At 39.3% G+C, this 14,015-nt stretch overlaps 1 protein-coding gene across 1 annotated transcript in view; it reads right to left on the minus strand.

Annotated features, from left to right (window-relative positions):
* Positions 1-345: 345 nt before the first annotated feature.
* LOC135198816 (3-ketoacyl-CoA thiolase, mitochondrial-like) overlaps positions 346-14,015 on the minus strand; it is an 82,207-nt gene continuing 68,537 nt past the window's right edge. Inside the window, exons 8-9 of the mRNA XM_064226783.1 lie at positions 11,601-11,755; positions 346-637 (exon numbers count right to left, since the gene is read on the minus strand). Coding sequence (XP_064082853.1) covers positions 556-637; positions 11,601-11,755 — 237 coding nt within the window. The 3' untranslated portion in view covers positions 346-555. The remainder of the gene's footprint in view (positions 638-11,600; positions 11,756-14,015) is intronic.

Genomic DNA, 14,015 nt, shown 5'->3' on the forward strand with positions numbered 1-14,015 from the left:
AACTGGATCCAGCTTGCTTTTGACATTTTCCCCATTTGTAAAGCCTCAGGCTTGTTAGTTATGAAAATGCATATTGATGAAAAATTTGCCATGTTAGCACAGTCCTGATACATTACTTCAACATTCTTGTTCAAAATTGTGAAAATTGCCACAACCACATGACTGCATTAGAACAACAGTGGCAAAGAAGTATTAGAACTAAATTTTCATTAGTACACTGGGAAATAAGTGATTTAGGCATTGAAACATAAGAGCACATAAGATACTCAGAGTAAAGGCTGCAGCAAAAGTACACCACAGTACTTATGAAGATAATAACAAAAATTAAGGATAATTATACAAAAATTATACAATATATATACTATATATTTGATTAGCTTTATGGCTACATAATCAAACTACGGCATAAAATTAGTATAAAATTGCATTGATACGTGCTTAGACAATGAAAGTCCAATAATAATGTATTATGAACACCTAAATACTGTATGTTCATTTAAAAAGGTGGACTTTTCAGTCTTGGATGGATTGGTAGTAATTAATGTAAGATATCTCTTAAAGGCTCTCTAGCAGGAGTGCAATGCCTTGACCACCACCAATACAAGCTGATCCAATGCCATATTTTATTCCACGGCGCCTGGAAAAGAGAGAAAAATTTGTTAATTACTTCAGACAGTGAAAGCAAAAATCTGAATACATAACCAGACAGTGAAAGCAAAAATCATAATACATAACAAAACAGTCTAAAAATTGCACTTTGCCATGTCCAGGGAGACTAATTCCTGAAAAAATGAGAAATTTTTTTAACATAATTTGTATTTTTTCTAATATACAAATCAGAAGTTTTTACGCATGGGATTTTCTTTCAGCGCAAGCTGGAACTGGTCATTTAACTTAAGACAAGGTGGTTAGTATTGGTAGTTTGCTACCAACGGTAAGGGAGGAAGCCTCACCATCCAGTTGGTATGCATTCACTTTGCCTTTTGGCCCAGGTAGCAGAATGAGGGGTGGCTAGAGGTGGGCCATTTATGTAAAGACCTCGGGTTTGTATGTTAGGAAAAATATAATTATTTAAAGTTTGTCTTTTGTTCTTCCATGTATACAAACCTTCGGTCTTTACATATGGGGGGATTTACTTCACGGTGGGAGGATTAAGCAAATCTCAGAACTGACTGGTAGTTCACCTTACCTGGGGCATCGCTTCCTGGCATGTAAGAGCAATGGAAGGAGACCCCTGCTTCTGATCTGTTGAAAATGTGGGATGTTCAACTGCCAGTTTTTAGCCTTTCAAATTAATGGGATATAGCATCACGGATTTGAAAAACTGCTGCAATGAACCCATAGTATCAGATAACCAAGTTTGTTTATTATCAGTTCCCCTCTCCCCTTGCTAGAGAGAGGATAGGACTTGCGTCTATTTATCCAAATTGAGCTGGATTAAAGACAGGATACACAGTTGTCTGGAACACCTCCATACAAGCCTATCCAGCAAGTAATGGCTAGCTAACCATCCCTTTGCCCACTGGGAGAGGAAGGGTATAAGAAGGCCAGTACTGCACACCTAGGCCAGATGCCACCATAGAACCTAAGGTAAAAGCAAGAGAAAGTGGCCTGTCATAGTACCTGTCCGACAGCTTCTACCTGAATGCGAGGGGCAGACCAATGCCCCTGACCTTGTGAAATCTTGCACGGAATGTATTGTCCACCATATTGGCTATGGAATACACCCATTAGATCATTCAAAGTCAAAAGAAACTGCATTCTTGTACACTGCTTCTAAACCAAGCCAGAACTGAATATGAGTCATCAGCAATTGTGCTTGAAAGTCAATCCTCTTAGGTGGTAACCCAGATAGTCAGGCATCACTTAGATCCACCCACCAGGGTCCTTAGATTTGTAATGATTTTACCCTGTTAAAGACTCATTGAATCAGACAGAACAGTGGGAAGACATTAGCCTCAAGACTTGTGTGCCATGGACACAAATGACATCTCATGGATGCCAATAGCATCTGGTGTTCTCAGGCAGTCACTCACCCCAGTACTGACCGGACCCAACATTGCTGAACTTGCTGATGAGACAAGAAGCGGTACCAACCATAAAGAACCAGTCTTCCCGGTAACGACTGGTGACCAAGAACGTCATGCAACTGCAAAGATGGTTGTTCCAGTTGAGAAAAACCTCACTACTGTATTTGTCAGCATTACAGATACGTATTCCTGCCCAGGTGAGAGTTAGAACTTCTCCAGTCCATGCAACTATTAGGCAGTAACCAAATCTTAGAAGTCGGTCCTGTCCTAAAGACACTGCGCATGAGAGCTCACCAGGAGATATACCCTGAATGAAAGTTCCCTAGTCAAAGCCAAGGTGAGGTCATGTGAAAACTTGGTGAGAGGTTGGATGCTCACTACAGAGATTAGAGATGGAGCTATCTGCTCTGAAGGGGTATGAAGTCTCCCCAAGAATGAAAGGGAGGAACTTGTGATAGGATTGACAGGTGAGTATTCGGAAACACTAGTCCCTCAAACCAAGCAAAGGAATCAAGTTGAACTCCCTGATGGTTGTAAGTACAGAGCGTGTTGTTTCTATCTTGAACTGAGCCTGTTGAAACGGGTCAGGAACGAAGGATCTATGAATGGTTTCCAATTACCTGTCACTTTCTGTACAAGAGGGGGAAGAATGAAGAATCTTGGAACTGGACTGTAACAATTTCCACCACATATCCATTCAGCATTGCCTTCACCTTCCCTGCATGGGAAGATTCTTCAGCATGCTGGAACGAATTTGTGGACATGGAATGGAGCGGGTGGTTGATGAAGATCCAAGGATAGGCACTCTGTGGTGTGGTGTTGACAAGCAACAGTATGGTAGTTCCATCCATAGTCAACTAGAAAGGGGGCTAATGTCCTTTTATCTCCTCAATGTGACTGGAGGTGCATGGGTGGCCAGTAGCACACTCAGCACAGTGGTCAACTAGACACTTTCCACGCAAGATGGCTGTAATGACAAGTTGAGTCACTACGGTCCGTGTTAGGGATAATTGTTCTCTGCACCTCGACACTCTAAAAGGATTGTTTGACCTTGAAAGGCTGCTGAGTTAAAAATTCAATCTTGACACACTGAAGCTGTTACTGTTCAGGTCTGTCTTTCTGGATTGAGTGCATTAACAGCCAACAGCCATACCATCATGTATGGCTGTTGGCTGTTAATGCACTCAGACCAGAAAGACAGACCCAAACAGTAACAGCCTCGGTGTATCAAGATTGAATGTCTTACTCAACTGTCTTCCAAGGTCGAACAATCCTTTCAAAATGTCAAGGTGCCGACCAATTATCCCTAACCCCGACCCTAGTGACTCAACTTGTCTGTCATTACAGCCATCTTGCCTGGAATATGTCTGGTTGACCACTGTGCCGAGTATGCTACTGCCCAGCCATACACCTGCACAGTCAAACTGAGTAGATAAAAGGCCATTAGCCCCTTTCTTGTCAACTATGGAACTACCATGGTACCATTGCTTATCAGCACCACAAAATGCCTATCCTTGAATCCTGAGGCTTTTGAAAGCTAAGGAGTTCCAGGATATTGAAGGGCACATTAGGTTAAGCTCAGTTTGGTTACCCAATCTAACCTAACATTAATGTAGTGCAGGTGACTGCCATTCAAGTCGACGCTTTGTGACACAAAGTATCACTGAAGGGACAGTGTGTAACAGCACCCAAAAGGAGATTCCTGTCATCTAATCATTAGGCTAAACTGACTGTCTTTCTTTGAGAGAGTGAGGGAAGGAACGGGAAGTCATTTGTCAAAGACCAGGGGAAGGAACGGGAAGTCATTTGTCAAAGACCAGGACCACTTCAATCAGCACTAAAGGGAATAAAGAAGCCAACCATGAAGAACCGGACTCCCTGTTGATGACAGGGGACCAGGAACTTGTTACTGCAGAGATGGTTGCCACTGTTGAAAAAAGGACAACCTCATTGCAGTATCTGTTGGCCTCGCAGATACTTATTCCTGCCCGGGTGAGTTAGAACTTCTAAAGTCCATACAACTCTCAAGCAGTGACCAAATCTGAGAAGTCGGTCCTGTCCTAGAGACACTGCGCATGAGAGCTCACCACAATCAATCAATCATCTATACATGTATACATCAGGAGATATACCCTGATCTAAAGTTCCCTAGTCAATGCCAATGTGAGGTCATATGAAAACTTTGGGAGAGGTCGGACGCTTACAGCAGAGATTAGAGATGGAGCTGTATGCTCTGAAGGGGTATGAAGTAGACCCAATAATTAAAGTGAGGAACTTGTGGTAGGACTGACATGTGAGTATTCGGAAACACTAGTCCCTCAAACCCACTGAAGGAGTCAAGTTGGACACCCTGATAGTTACAAGGATGGTGTGTGTCTTTCTATCTTGAATAAAGTCTGTTGAAATGGGTCAGGAAAGAATGATCTATGAATGGTTTCTAATTACCTGTCACTTTCTCTACAAGAGAGGGAAGGCTGAGGAAATCTGTAACCAGACTGTAACGATTTCCAACACAGTCATTCAAAATCTCCTTTTCCCTGCATAGGAAGATTCTTCAACATACTGGAATGAATTTGTGGACATGGACCGGATGGTTGATGAGTGTGTTGAGTGTGTTAAAGAACTCAAAAGGAAGTCGATATCCTACCAAAGGACATCTACTATCCAGGTTTCAGCCAATGTCACGATGCTTAAGGCCACGGGCACTCCCCCACCAGCAGCCTCTCATGGGGAAGAAAACCATTTCAGCATCTTCTTACCCTACTTCCTCTTCTGGAAAGGGAAGGGATTTGATAGGGACACCTTTGATTGCTTCTGTGATCCCAAATGAATCAAAGAACTTATCTGCAAACTGATTGATACTGAGGAGTCTCAAACGCCTGACACAATAACTTCCAACACCTCCGTTACAAACATCAACTGGAGTCATCGAGAGAGACTGACGGAACCAGAGAGAAGTGTGGTAGTACTATACTTTTGAGCTGGACTGAAGACTCAATGGTAGAGGACAGCCATGGATGACCAGTGAAAAGAGACTCCCAGTATTTTGCCTCCCGGTCAATTTGCCTTCCACTTTTGTTTTAGTTCAAAATACGTACATATAAGATAAGTATTTGCAAGATAAACAAGTAACAATACATGTAACAATACAGTTACTATTTCAGAGGAATACTAAGAGCCATGTTAACTCATTTTATTTAATATACAGTAAGTATATGAGGAAATCAAATAAAAAATTTAAAATGATAAAATGTACATTAGTAAAACCTAAAAAAAATAAAATTCTAATAATGCTGTAGGTTATGAGCTATTGATCGTAAGAAAACTATTTTATTTTCGGTACTATATCTCTCAAATTATCTGTAGCCGTTTGTTTATATTTTTATACTTTTTTGTGCCACAGATCTGACCCTTATCAAATTAAACCTTATTCAGCTGAGCTAATTGTTCTTCTTTCTTCAGTACAGCAATTAATTTCCATAAATTAGGGTGTGAGCAACTTAAAGAACTTTGTAGGGCATTGTGATAGCCCTCTAAATTGTTATTTGTGTGAGGTATCTCAGATTCCGTTCTAAAGTGGACATTCCAACGGGAAACATAGGAGTTCTTCGTTGTCAGGTTCCTCTACCTCAGACACATCCTATGTAAGTAATTTCAAAATAAGACAAGTTCTTGAGGAGATTTTCATCTCAACAAGCTCTTCAAAGCCATCAATTACATCATCGAGAGGAAGAAAGGCTAGTGCTGATAAACATCTCATTTTCATACTATACTCATTGTCATGATGGCATCTAGCCTTGAAGCCAATTTTACATATTTTTTTTTTTACACATTTTGAGAAAGATGAAAAAGACAACATGAAATGGAAGTACAGTGGTACCTTGAGATACGAAAGGCTCAACTTATGAAAAACTCTGAGATACGAAAGCAAATACGTACAAAGATTTTTGTGGCTCTACATACAAAAATTGTTAAGATACGAAAGGTTGTTGCTGTAAAGTCCGAGATTCGCTCAGACCACCGATAACAATTTTAAAACTCGCTCGCCGCCAACTAAGTAGACTCGCCACCATCCTCCCGCTCTCACATTGGTTCCTGATGCTAGTCACCATCATAAGATCCTGCTCTCCTATTGGTCAGCATCTCTCCCATCGTGCATCTACGTAGCGGCATGCTTCTTCAGCCACTTCGCGGCATCATCGGTATCGTAAGCATGAGGAATTCGTTTGTTCTATACAATTTTGTTTATTAACATAAATTCGTCGGTGATTTTGTTGTAGTACTACTTTATTGTGTTGTGTGAGAACTTTACTTCATACGTATACGTACTACATAACTTAATTATGTACAGTATATACGTAGTTATGGGTCCCAAGAAAGTTGAAGTAGGAAAGAAGAGGATGCTTTCGTTGAAGACGAAGATGGAAATCATTAAAAAACATGAAGCTGGTATGCAATTGAGTGTGATCGCCAAGGAATACGGCCAAAATCCGTCGACAATAGGCACCATCCTTAAACAGAAGGATGCCATCAAAGCAGCTACACCTTCTAAGGGCGTGACTATTTTGTCTAGCAAGAGGAGCCACGTGCATGATGAGATGGAAAGGCTGCTTCTTGTCTGGATAAAAGACAAAGAAATTGCTGGCGATACGATAACGGAGACGGTAATCTGCCACAAGGCCAGCGCTATTTTCGTCGATTTGATTGCCCAAGCTGAAGACGACGGAGAAGGGACATCGACGCCAACCCCAGAGTTCAAGGCTTCTCATGGTGGTTCAAAAAATTCCGTAAACGGACTGGCATCCATTCGGTGGTGCGACATGGGGAGGCGGCCAGCTCGGACACAAAAGCAGCTGAAGCCTTTATTAAGACGTTCGACGAGATGATACTCAAGGAAGGCTACAGTCTCAGCAAATCTTCAACTGTGATGAGACTGGCCTTTTTTGGAAAAAAATGCCTGGTCGGGCGTACATCACGCAGGAAGAGAAGAATCTACCCGGGCATAAGCCCATGAAAGACAAGCTTACGCTTGCACTTTGTTCAGACGCCAGTGGGGATTGCAAGGTGAAGCCCCTACTTGTGTATCATTCGGAGACTCCTCGAGCCTTCAAGGCCCACAAAGTGCTTAAGGAGAAGCTTCCAGTGATGTGGAGGGCTAATGCGAAAGCCTGGGTAACAAGACTTTTGTTCACCGAGTGGGTAAATCTGTTTCGGCCCAACAGTGAAGAAATTCTTGGAAGAGAAGCGCCTCCCTCTGAAATGTTTGCTGTTGTTGGACAATGCCTCTGCTCACCCTCCTGGCCTCGAGGAAGATATCCTAGTGGAGTATTCGTTTATCAAGGTTTTTTATCTTCCGCCTAACACCACCCCTCTCCTCCAGCCCATGGACCAGCAAGTGATTTCGAACTTCAAGAAGATGTATACGAAACATCTTTTCAAGAGATGTTTCGACATCACCGATACCACAAACCTCACCTTGCTTCAATTTTGGAAGGAGCATTTCGATGTTGTGATATGCATCCGATTCATCGACCAAGCTTGGCAGGAGGTTTCGAAGCGAACCTTGAATTCTTCATGGAGGAAGCTCTGGCCTGATGCCGTATCCGCCCGAGACTTCGAGGGATTCGACGTGGCGAAGCTGGTGCTGCAGATTCAGGAACAGTTGACGATCCTAAAACTGTTTCGCAACCAGATCTTGACGAGATCATTGCACTCGGCAAGTCCATGGGGCTGGTCGTCGACGAGGACGACATCAATGACCTTCTCGAGGAGCACCAAGAGGAGCTTACGACGGATGACCTGAAGGAGTTGGAGGCCATGCAACATAACGTCGTTCAAGAAGAGTTCTCTAGCAGCGGCAAGGACGACAACGACACTATGACAATGACAGAAATTAAGGATGCTCTAGCTGCTTTTCATAAGGTGTAATCATTTGTAGAAAAGAGACACCCTGAAAAGGCTTACACAGGTCGTATGCTTGCACAGTTAGGTGTTACAGTTCGATGATGTTTGCCCGAGTTGTATCAGGAACATTGTCAAAAGCAGGCAGAAGCATTCTTCCTTGTATAGTTATTTTTTAAAGAGGCCTTTCGTAGGAGTAAGCAAAAAGGAAGAACCAAGTGATACTACAAAAAAATAAAGTTGAAAGTGGTGAAGAAATTGAAATTTTGTAAAAAAAAAAAAAAAAAAAAAAAAATTAGTTTAAAAAAGTAAAAAAAAATGTAAAAATAAAAAAAAAAAAAAAATTTAATTTTAAGTTTTTTGTAAAGTTAAGTGTTACAGTTTTGTTAATGTGTTTCGTAAAGTTAAGTGTACGTACTATTAGAAGTTTTCTGCCATTTGTCCTCCTCCTCTGTCGCCACTTTTGGAAATAGCCTCACTCGAAAGATAAGCTTCCACATTTTACTACATACGTACGTATGTACGTACAGTATTTCTTGTATACCCTGTACACTAATACACTTTATTTACAGGTACGTACATATTAGTACTACTAGTACGTATTAAGTTAGGTATTGAATGGTCCAAATTGTTGTAGTATTTCATTGTTTATAGGTCAATTTAGCTTTATTATGAAATTTACTGGGGTGATTTTAGAGGGCTTGGAATGGATTCGCCATTTTACATGTAAAATGCGGTTCAAGATATGAAAAGCTCATGATACGAAGGCCGCCTCGGAACGGATTAATTTCATATCTCGATGTACCACTGTAATAAGAAACACATAAAATACTATTAATGTTGCCTTTTTCAAAATCCATCATAATGTTTTCAGGGTAAGTTCCTTGCTTTAATTGTTTTAGTTGGTTAAAAAGGAGAGTAAGTTTATTGCTTCTTGTTTGGTAGCAATGCAAATAGTCGTGGAACACTGAACAAACCTACTTGAATATGTACTATGTACAGTTGATAAAATATAGTTGGGGCACACTTAAAAGTTGCATCAACCACCCAATGTTTTGCTTTCACTAAGTCATCAAGGCCTTTATTTGTTGCAAACACAAGTAATCTGTCTTCATTAGATTCACCACTATCAAACTGCAAGAAAAGTTTGCTACTATCAAGGAACTTGTATCCATCGGGTATCACATAACCAAATCGATTTTGGGGGATTGGAGGAGCACTTTCTTTTGTTCGATGCAAGTTTCTCATATTGCAACTTACACAACTTGTTGATGGGATGTTAGCCATTTTGTTTTCATCAAGGTTTTTACAAATAGATGAAATTAATGAACGACAAGATTCTTGGGAGGGAGTTGCCTGTGTTTTTAGGTCTGCTATAGTTTTGCGCACTTTCGGTTTCGAAGCATTTGAAATATGATGATGTTCACCTGCACTCTTGATTATTACATAATCTTCGATGTGCGACATGGTGTGGATTCAAGCTTTACATGACTTGATTTCACATTTCCAGTAAGTCTTGGATCCATCGGTATTCCGTTTCTGCACTTTATATAGATAATTTAAGTCATCCACAAGTTTCTTCTTTACTGTAGTACTGTTAAACACGTGAGGCATGGTGTATGTATAATTCCTTTTTAAGTAATGACTAAAGAGGAAAGATGTTGATGTAGAAATATAAAGTACTGGAGTGATATATTCAGTTAAGTATAAACAACCAAAATAAGATAATTATGCATCTAAACAACCAAGATATATTACTGAAGTGATAGTTTCAGTTAAGTACATTAGTCTGTATTATGTGATGGTTTCATTTAACTACTTATTATGCATATAAACAACCAAGGCAAGATTGAAATTCTATTTTCTGTTAAAATTGTATACTCCTTTTATTTATCTATATTTTGGATATTTGGAGTGAATTTACCGGGCGTCAAATTGACCGGGTGTCAAATTAAGTCACCAGCCATGGGGCTTACCAGAGACATGACCATCCATCAGAGCACCAATGCTATGAGGAAATACAACTGGAGGTCTACATACACTTTAACTACAGTCGTAAACGTACAGTGATCCGAAGAAACTTATGACCACCCCAATCCCTCTCTCTCTTCCTCCTCAGTCATACAACATGAAGCAAAGACACGGGTGTGCAACATTTGCACAGACGTGTATCTTCCTTCGTTGGAAAGCTTATCTTTGGTTTAGATGTCCAGACACTGGACCGACATTGATGACAACTGCAACTGTTCTCATAAGGAAATTTGCAGGGGAAAAGTAAGCACAAGTACACTAAGAATTCTCATCCTGGTACAAAGGCAGAATTCCTGGTACAAAGGCTACACTTGGTCTTGCTCTGAAGGATAAAAGGAAGGGGATGTAGACAAAATGGGTGAGAATAACACTGACAGGAGAGACTTCCTTCTTGCGCCAAGGGAGAGGGGATTACATGGCCAAAGGCAAGCAGCAGCTTTCGTATAACGGGTTGTGACATTGCCCACTATAGCAAGAGAACCCACCTCCGTCTCAAGCCTCTCACAAGCTCTACAACATCTGACAGACTAAAACGTTACAACATTCCAAGTAATTGTGTAGTCAAAATAAAATCCCTGCTAGTTTAAGAGAGAAAACACCCAGAATAAACAAAGAAGAGATGTAGAACCAGATGTTTGATCAAACAAAGTTGAGGTGTCTACATATAGAAATCAATCAATAAAGGAACAAACAACAAGGGTAAGACAAGATCTGAGTTTGAGTTATATAAAAAAAGAAAACAAGTTTGAGAGAATATCAAAGAGAAAGGCTCATACATTACATCTCTCTCTCTCTTGGGCATGGATCAAATGGTAACTGAAGCATCTGCTCACAGTTCCCACATATTCCACCCCATACTGATAAAAAAAAACTATGCAGAAGAAAGAGCTAATATATAAAAAGAATCGTATACTATGTAAGGTTGCAGTACGCATTTTTAAATAAGCAAAATTTCTAAAAACTACAATTATACTTAAGAAGGAAAGTAGTTATGAAGAACTAAGTTGAACAGCAAAGCAGCAGAAGAGACATGTCTCTCTCAGACTATGGCCAAAATGTAAAATGGACTAGGTGGTGGGGCTTCCTCCCTACCGTTGATAGCCAATTACCAATAACAACCTTGTTTAAAGTTAAATGGCGGTTCCAGCTTGCATGATTATGTAAAGATGGAAGGTTTGTATACGTGTAGAAACAATTATGCCATGACCAGTAATGAAGACATCCCTTCTTCAATTTAGTTTTCTCTTATTTTCCTTACAAAGACAATCAGCATGCAAATATTAACACAAACTTTAAAACCCTTGGCAAAGGATTATCTTCATTTTTTTATCTAGCAGCAAATACATTAAAACTATGTTTGGAAAGCTAACTCTACCAACAAAAGTGAAACCACCCTCTATAAATTTTAATAAGGTAAAGTGGTATGCAATGAACAGTTTTCTCTGTATGATTTTCCCAAATTATTTGTTGTTACAAGAGAACTGATAATTGGAGCACAGTAAATTTAAATTATTTCTCTAGTAGGTGAAGCAAAAAAAAAAAAAAATACTATAGTCTATGTAGCATACTTAACTGGTGCCCCCTATGGGGGAACTGATACAAGTATAGTACTATACATAAATACATATATATATATACCTGATTTCATGAACAATATGAGCAGTAATACGAGAACCTGATGCTCCCAAAGGGTGACCCAAAGCAATTGCTCCTCCATTCATATTTAAAATGGCTGGATCAAGATCAAGGGCTCTTTGACAAGCAATGGTTTGTGGAGCAAATGCTTCATTAATCTGTAAAAGAATTTAGATTTAATAAGTAATAATGCACGAATAAAAAACATGCTACAATGCATGAATAAAAAAATGTGTTAAAGCAACCAAAATTCTTAATTTCCATAATTATGGTTCTATCTTCTAATATATTAAAACGCCAAATTTTACCCTTTGTAGTTTCAATGACAAACCCCTCACTTAAATTCTGTCCCAGAACAAGATATCTAGCAGCATACAACGAGGTGTGCACATGTGTGCTAATACATATTAAAAAAAAAAAAGACTGCACTCCTATTTACCAATTTTTAATATTATCCTTTAATGGACAGATTGATCCTGTAGATAAACAATATTAAGCACCATCAATTTGGAAAGAATCGGGCGGGAAAGAAGTACCAATACTTCTATAGCCCATAAATTCACTAAAGGCAACTTTTACACTGGGTAAAACCAAGAATCAGGCATCTCAAGACTCCAGTTCTGCTTGTAACTTCAAGGGAGATATGTATTACATCTCTCTCATGTGGCGTCTTTTTGTAAATTTGCTCGTAAATATACCAAGGGATTGCTGTTGGTTTTGCAATGATTTGTCACTCATGGTGATAAAAGTGAAACAAAATTGTCAATTAACCCGACTAAAATTTTTCTTTAGCAATAACACTTCAGGATATGTTTATTTAAACCATAACTCTTAATAACTCGATTTTGATCATCCCTTGAAATTTGAATATCAGAATGCCCCTAATCAAGATAGCCAATTCATCCTAATCCTCAGTCACTCATAATGGCCTCCTACAAGACAAGTTTTCTGTAATACAGAAATATAATTAATGGCTGATTTGTACTGCTACTTTAGTGACTTTAGACTTACAATTCACAGATGCAATCTGCAATTTTTTCACTCTAGGCTTAAAATTTGTAAGAACACATTTAATTCTTGTATATCTCTTGATTTTCTATCAAGTGTTGCTTTTTAGCAGTTCCTAATGGATTTGTGGGGAAACTAAATTTTTTTTCATTTTCAAAAAAATCTTTCTGGGTCGACCTGTGTTTGCCGGTGAAAAGATCCTTCTAGCCTCTTTTCTGATATAAATTCTTTCTAAATATACCAGAAAAAAAGTTAGCATTGGTATGCAGAGGTTACTACCCTCGCGCGAGCACCCAAAGGACGTCATGTATAAAGTTCGGGGCATGTGAAAGCCACTATTCACAGGTCTCCTGCCATTTAGAGTATTCCTTCCCAAAAACCCAATATGGGGTGTGCCGCGACAACGGTCACTCCCACATCGCCTCAGAACTACCACTGCTGACGCCCGATGTGAGCGCCCTCACTCAATCTTTTCTAGAAACTCTTTAGCAAAGACGCGTTCTCGCTTTGTGGTTATTTTCGTGTAATTTTGTGATTTATTTACGATGGCTTCCGCTCAGATGTCTCCAACACCTAAGTTGAGTACCCCAATTTCTGTTTTCAATATATATTATGAAAATAGCAGTCTCTTTATAGACCTGTGAGCCCGTTTATGGTATTGCGGGAACACGGCGTCACGGCCATCTTGAATGCTACGAGTGGGAACGCGTGGCATTTAGGATGCTAGTGTTTACAAGTTAATATCTTAGCTATGGCTATCTCACTATATGTACCCTTTTTCACATGTTGCTTAAGCAATACATATACTGTAGACATGTAGAATATTTCATGTAGAATACAACATAAAACAACCCATGGTTGTAGCTTTTATCATTTTGAAATATTTTCATATAAATACCGATAATTGCCAAAATTTCAACCTTCGGTCAACTTTGACTCGACCGAAATGGTCGAAAAACGCAATTGTAAGCTAAAACTCTTACATTCTAGTAATAGTCAATCATTTACCCTCATTTTGCAACAAACTGTTAAGTCTCTAGCACAATATTTCGATGTATGGTGAATTTTTGAAAAAAAAAAAATTTCCTTACGTCTGCGCGGTAACTGCCGAAAAAATCAGAAATTCTTTCATCCGATTGTCGTAATGTTTGCACCGTTTTATATTAGCCGTTACATAAAGGTTTATATATGAAAATGTGCGCAATTTCATGTACAATACAACAAAAAACAACCCATGGTTGTAGCTTTTATCAGTTTTTAAATATTTTCATATAAATAACGATAAGTGCCAAAATTTCAACCTTCAGTCAACTTCGACTCGACCAAAATGGTAAAAAAAGCAATTGTAAGCTAACACTCTTACATTCTAGTAATATTCAATCATTTACCTTCATTTTGCAACAAATTGTA

Source organism: Macrobrachium nipponense, chromosome 22 (genome assembly GCF_015104395.2).
Source record: "Macrobrachium nipponense isolate FS-2020 chromosome 22, ASM1510439v2, whole genome shotgun sequence".
In the NCBI taxonomy this organism is placed as follows: domain Eukaryota; kingdom Metazoa; phylum Arthropoda; class Malacostraca; order Decapoda; family Palaemonidae; genus Macrobrachium; species Macrobrachium nipponense.